Raw genomic sequence first — 7,235 nt, 5'->3', positions numbered from 1 at the left:
GAGGTATGTGATAACTAATTGTTCACTCAAATTGGGATTTGACCTCAGTACCTTATAATCCAAACAAGACTTACAAAGCAGTTAATATTCAAAATAGATCTATATCTCCGTATCGTTAGATGAAGACGTTTCATTTTTTTTTCATTCAACAAATCTATTATATTTTTTGCCGCGCTTTTATAAATTACAATAGACTCTCCTTGAATATTAATAATAATTTTATTTTAAATAAAATGTCTGATATTTCATATGATAAATAAATATGTCTATATATATTAGAAACGCCTGGAGTTAGGCTCGGGTTCCATCCTAGGACACTAATTACTGTAAATTGCACATTTACAACAGCATTGTAAATGCGTTTATTTAAAAAGAGCAAATATGCGAGCTTTATGCCGTTTCTTCTCGCTAGAAGCTGCTTTCCGAAACGGTGGTAGTATTTAATTGTTGACGATTCAAAAACGCTTCATTCTGGAGTTTACTTGAATAAAATTGATTTGATTTGATTTGATTCAAATTGATATTTATATATGTAATTGAGGAATGACATATTGTTCGTTAGTGGTAAGGTATTGTGAAGCCTATTTGGATAGCTACCACCCATCCATCAGAGTACTCCATACTCTACTGTCGAACAGCAATACTTAGTATTGGTCCGTTTTGAATTGTGAGTGCACTAGTGTATCTACAGGCATAAGGGACATAACATCTTAGTTATAGAGAGTGCTGGTGTATTAACGATGTAAGGGATTGTTAGTATTTCTTACATCATCAATTTGGTGTCCACCTACAGTGGCTGACGCCAGTACATCTCACAACTCACTCTCTTACACCTCATACTCACTACACCGCACTACAGAGAAGTGAGTAACTTCTCTATTTACTCTTGCTCCTCAATATGTATTCTGTAATGTTATGTCATGTTAAGAAAAAAATATAAATGATTTTGTATGATAATACTTATAACATTAATTCAAGGAACAAGTATAATTTTTTTGTTCCCGTTCAGCTTACAAATTAACAAAGGTCATAAGTCATTTGTGGGCGATGCTAAACTGATGTTATGTCTAAATTAATAAATATATATTACGGTACATTTGTGTTTAACATAATATGTCTTATATGATAAATGAGTTAATAGACGATAGTACCGTAGGAAGAAAACGCAGCCTAGCTCATTTAATATAACTACATATTATAAAACAAAGTAGTTTTTTTTGTCCCTATATCCTTTTGAATGCGAATAAAACTACGCAACGGATTTTGATACGGTTTTTTTTAATAGATAGAGTGATTCGAGAGGAAGGCTTTTGTATACAATTTATGGACAACATAGTAAAGAATCATAGATAATTTTAGAAGTTTGTAATGTGATGTCGTAAATAAACAAATTCTGTTGTATATTTAGTATCAGTATTGCACCCGTGCGAAGCCGGGGCGGGTCGCAGGTATTAAATGTTATAAAAAAAATATAAACTGACAGAACTACGAAATTTCTTTTATTGTTTTTTGAATCAGAGTTAGTTGTTCTCAAATCTATCTAGCAATTACGTTTTGACTATTATTAAGTAAGAGCAGTTATAAAGTAAAGTAAACTAAGCCTGTAAATTTCCAACTGCTGGGCTAAGGACTCCTCTACTCCTCCTCTAGAGGCTTTGGAACATATTTCACCAAGCTGTTCCAATGCGGGTTGGTGGAATTTCGATGAAATTAGACACTACAGGTTTCCTCGCGATGTTTTCCTTCACCGCCGAGCACGAGTTGAATTATAAATACAAATTAAGCACATATGTATATATATGTAGTGGTGCTTGCCTAGGATTGAACATGAAATCATCGGTTAAGATGCACGCGTTCTAACCACATCTTATCTAACCACTGGGCCATCTCAAAGAGCAGATATATATATATATATATATACACGTACTTAATAATAATTATTATTTCAACGTATAGATATATACATAAGTGGTTTTGGTGATATTATATATTATGTATATTATTGTAAGTATATGTATTATGGTGCAATGCAATCGTATTATCATTGTTGTATCGACTCTCCATTGTGTTCCATTCAATTCAATTTAATTGATATCATTTATTATGTCATGATAGTTTTTTCTCGTTTTTATATTTTATTTTTATTTATCTCGATAAGATTATATCGATGTATATGTTGTATATTATATTTTTGAATTTCCCACTACTGGGCAACGCCTCCTCTTCCATTAAGGAGAGGGTTTGGAACATATTGCACCCGGCTGTTCCAATACGGGATGGTGAAATGCACATGTAGCAGAATTTCTATGAAATTAGACACATGCACGTTTCCTTACGGTGTTTTCCTTCCCCGCCGAGCACGAGATGAATTATAAACACAAATTAAGCTCATATATATAGAGGTGCTTGCCTGGGCTTGTACCCCAAATCTTAATCGATGTTAAGATGCACGCGTTCTAACCACTGGGCCATTTCATCTCTATCTCATAAATTATTAATAGTTACCATTTTTTTATTTTAAAGAAAGATTTTATTTTAAAGAAGAAGATGTTTAGGTAATTAAGTTATTAATACCCCGTGATATTTTTATAGTAATAAATATTATAAGTTTCAAGCTAAGCAATGTTCCCGCCCACAATGTGATAGAACATTCTACCTCGGACGAGCGTCTCTTGATGTGTACTGTACTTTGGGGTATGCCGTGAAGACTAGTGTATGATATAACTAAGACACTCAAAAATACCTCTGTGTGTGTAACGCGTACACATACATTGTTTTAATATATAATGATTTTGCTCTATTTATTCCCATTTTATATAAATACCCGCCCCGCTTTGCGCGGGTGCAATACTAATACTAAATATACTACAGAATTTGTTTATTTACGACATCATATTAGATACTTCTAAAATTATTATCACATTTTTTTTACTATATAGTTTATGTATTGTATACAAAAACCTTTCTCTCGAGTCACTCTATCTATTTAAAAAAACTACATCAAAATCCATTGATGCCGTACAAACATAGGGACATAGGGACAGAGAAAGCGACTTTGTTTTATACTATGTAGTGATGTTTAACTACTGGTTCAGACTTTAAAGTTTAAACGGCCGTTTTAATAAAAAGTAAAGCACATAATGTGTGACAAAGTAATGTTATTAACACAAACAGGTTATTGTAACTTATCATTAAACATTGGATATGAAGTGACTTTTACTTTTCTGTGCTAACTTCAAAGATTAGTAGTAATCTGCTAATAAAAAATAATTTGTCTATTATTGATACACGTGCACATTTAATCACTATGTTTTCCTTCACCGTTGAGAACAAGATCAATTACAAACAAACTAAGCATATACAAAATTTATTAAGCTGAGTTTGAACCCGCAGTCATCGGTTAAGATGCAAGCTTTCCAACCACTCGGCAGTCTCGGCTCTGATTGAGCAATACGTCGTATCTATTAACATAATATTTAAATAAATTATGAGACATAATATAAAAATATCAACCTATAAACACAAAACCTTGCCCCAGGAAGTATGTTTTGACTTTGCGGTGTCGGAAAAAAATTGTGGTTCGTTATTTATTGTTTTTAAACGTATCTCAATGTCTTCGCTGATTTTGATTAGGTTTTAATGAATAAATATTTGTTAATATATATAAACAAAACTTAACCCCTCATATTGGCGTATAAGCTAAGGATATTGTTTCCTTATTTTTTATACTGCACTATCCAATTTTATCAGCAGAATACTTTAAAAAAACATATATATCCCTGCTTCGTCAATTTTAGATGCATAATAATTTTTAAGTAATTTTTTTTCTATATTAAACGGACTATAAAAAACTATTATAATCCCAATTTGAGATAAAATCTAGCCGGTTTCCGTTTGACGAGTGATCTGAACAGATGAATATTAATAATTGGGCTTATTCTGTATCCAATATAATGTCCAAAGCAATTAGCCACAAACAAATATCACTATTTCACGGTAAGGTCACGCGGTCATACGATAGCCGTATTACAGAATTATTTTGATTACTTCAGCGATTACGATTGACGACAATCAATTACTTCAAACAAAATATAAACTTCCAGAACGTGTTCACCTACTTTAAATATCTAGAATCAATTAGAAGTATTTGTATTTGGGCAGCTTAATTATCTATCATCCTGTTATCAGTGCAATCGTTTTATTTGATTTTTCGCCTATTCTTCTCAGGTCAAACGAAATTGTCGTGACATTTTCAACTATTAAGAATCTGTTTTAAAGTAAATATTTCTTCTTGTTGATTTTTCTCGATAAAATTTACCTTCAGAATTATTAGATTTCCTTTCAATTGAACCCTATAAAAGGGCCATTTAAGTGTTTATAATAGCCAGCTTGGATACAGAATACTTTGATTATGTATTACAATAATATAATATGGTAGTGTTTAATTTGACAATCAATATTTATTTATTTATTTATTAAGATCCTCCAGGAGTAAATACATTAACACAATATTAGTAACAATAACAACATAAAGCTTAAAACTTAATGCATTACCTATAAAGGAGAATACCTCATGCAATGTGGATATAAAAGGAGCTTACACGATAAAAATATGTACATTTACAAGTTTAAACATATTATGCTAGTTGAAAAGTTACAAAAAAAAATATACTTAACAAAAAAATTTGCAAAAAAAAGAGTTTTTAAAAAAAATTAATATGAAAGTGTAAGGTTTCGAAAAAAAGGAATTTGATTTGATTAGATCATCAGGTTTCATTGACTGCTTACTGTACGCTTCTCAAGCCTTGTGGCTCTCCACAGGCGTTGATAGACAGTCAGTTAGGACAAAACTTAATTTTTACATATTAGACAAAAAAATATATTTAAATAATCAAGAAATGTTTAAGTTTTCTCTGAAAGAAATATAAGTCTAATTTGTATATTACATACGACCTCCGGTTGATACAAAATAATAGGCCATTTAATATGTCATATTCCATGATATGTAAGATGTACACGGGTTGTTTTCTCAGACTGATTACAGTGCATTGCTTCTAATTCATAATCATGTTATAATGATTGAAAATGTTATGTAACGTGAAACACAATATACTTCCTGACTCGCAAGTCGCAGTGTTCTCTCTGAAATATAATTGTCATTTGTTTTTACTTGTGACATTGCTAGTAAAATTATTATATTCTTCATATTATGTTAATTGCCCTGCTAAGATATAGAATTTGTCTGTCTCCTCATGAAGTGAATAGAACTTATTTTAAAATAAAATTACTTAATTATACTTCATACATGTATTATACGAATATAGTGTACTATATCTAGTATACATATATTAAGGGTGATTCTATTTTCACCATCACTGAAAATGTGTGAAAAATTTGGGTCCAATCGCTCGCGTATGTGACCGAAATAATCAAAATCAGTGCAAATATTCATACTTATATAAGCCAACAAAACATACATATGATAGTCCGTGAGATACTTATGGTTTTTTTTTTATTTCAGGCGAAAGACACCGCGATGTCCCCTGGGGGCCCGTCCGTCGCAGACGAAGAGCGAACGGAACTGCTGGGGTCCTTGACCACGCAACAACAGCAGCGCACCAGTGCCAGGGTTATCAAGAAGTTGAGACTCGAGCCGCAGACTGACAAACGAGGTGAGGATCAGAGACGAAAGGGTGACGACTTTGAATGCATTTATATAATACCAGAATTCGCCAGACATTGTTTTGCCTATGTTACTATAGTAATATTATTACTGCGAAAATAAGTCGTAAATTCGAACCAGATAAACACACAGTTTATCTGGTTCGAATTTACAGAATTACTGATTCGTATGTACTGAAGCAAGCTTGTGTCCCATTGAACGATAAAGGGTTTTTTCGCCTTCGTTTTATGGATTAATTCAGTCAGCCAGATTACAAAGTCAGGTATTAGGCATAAAAAGTACTATTTGTTATTCGTTCCAGTTCAAGTTTCATAAAAAATTAAACATATTCGATTGAGTGACTTAGATGCGAAAGAGCAACAGACAGATAGACAGACAGCGTTACTTACTACCTAATGCAACTGTAAGGCCACCGTTGAAAATGACAAGGGGGGGTATACTCTCCTGCTTGTTTGACTACCCAATATTATTTCTCTGATATTATTTCCAGATGTAACAGAATGCGAGACGCCGAACAAAGTTGACGACAAAGATCCCCTCAAGTTTCCAACTGTCAAGCAACGAATGCCCAAAGCGCTTTGGTCAGCGGATGAAAAGAGTCTGTTCTTCGAAGCGCTGAATGAGTACGGGAAAGACTTTGACGCTATCACAGCTTACATCTGTGCTAAGATGAAGAAGAAGGGCATGTCTGATGTTAACTTGAAGACGAAGACACAAGTCAGTCACTTCTATTACCGAACGTGGCACAAGCTCTCCAAACACGTGCGTTTTGACGAAAGTAAGTCGAATCATTTATGGTTTAGGTGCCCAGCGTGCTACATTGTGTGTGCAGTAGGAACTAATAGTGATTCAACTCGTTATAGTCGAGTAGTGTGTACACTGGTTTTTATGGTCCACTCTGAGATCGCGGATTCGATTCCCGGCTGAGTCGATGTAGAAATAGTTTATTAGTTTTCTTTGTTGTCTTGAGTCTGGGTGTTTGGGGTAAGGTTACTTCTGAATTTTCATAACACAAGTATGTGATGTTGTCAAATATTTATTATATGTTTGTTGTAGGCAAAATGTAAACATATATTATATGTATACTTATAATCAAAATGTTAGCAAATTTTTTTTTATTAAATAACACGAACGATTATTTTTTTAGTTACAGAATTGCAATTGACAGTATATCTGTAAGTATGTATGTGTGTGTAATTTTGGTATTCTGACGGTCTTCTGTGCAAGTCGACTACTGTGCGGTTTTATACTGACATCAATGACAGTACCAGCGTGAGGAAAGCAGAACCAGCATAGATAACGCGGTCAGAAGTACTACGCAGTTTTGGACTACCCTCTCTTGCTAGCTTTCCGTTGTTTCGTTAGACTTAACGTTATAATAATAGTAGAATCATCTACAAGTTATATTTCAGACTAGTGACCCGCCCCGGCTTCGCAAGGGTGTAATGCTGATACTAATTTTTTTTTTGTGGTTTTTATTTGTGCCAAAAAGATTACAGATTTATATAGGATTTTAAATTAACATGGTTATTTTTATTGTTAAAGTTATTAA

At 33.0% G+C, this 7,235-nt stretch overlaps 1 protein-coding gene across 1 annotated transcript in view; it reads left to right on the top strand.

Annotated features, from left to right (window-relative positions):
* LOC124538092 (protein cramped) overlaps window positions 1–7,235 on the top strand; it is a 50,581-nt gene that overhangs the window by 22,895 nt on the left and 20,451 nt on the right. Inside the window, exons 3-4 of the mRNA XM_047115096.1 lie at window positions 5,522–5,672; window positions 6,174–6,461. Coding sequence (XP_046971052.1) covers window positions 5,522–5,672; window positions 6,174–6,461 — 439 coding nt within the window. The remainder of the gene's footprint in view (window positions 1–5,521; window positions 5,673–6,173; window positions 6,462–7,235) is intronic.

The sequence above is a fragment of the Vanessa cardui genome, chromosome 19 (genome assembly GCF_905220365.1).
Source record: "Vanessa cardui chromosome 19, ilVanCard2.1, whole genome shotgun sequence".
In the NCBI taxonomy this organism is placed as follows: domain Eukaryota; kingdom Metazoa; phylum Arthropoda; class Insecta; order Lepidoptera; family Nymphalidae; genus Vanessa; species Vanessa cardui.
The sequence above is the reverse complement of the archived record's forward strand: the minus strand, read 5'-3'. Positions and strand labels throughout refer to the sequence as shown.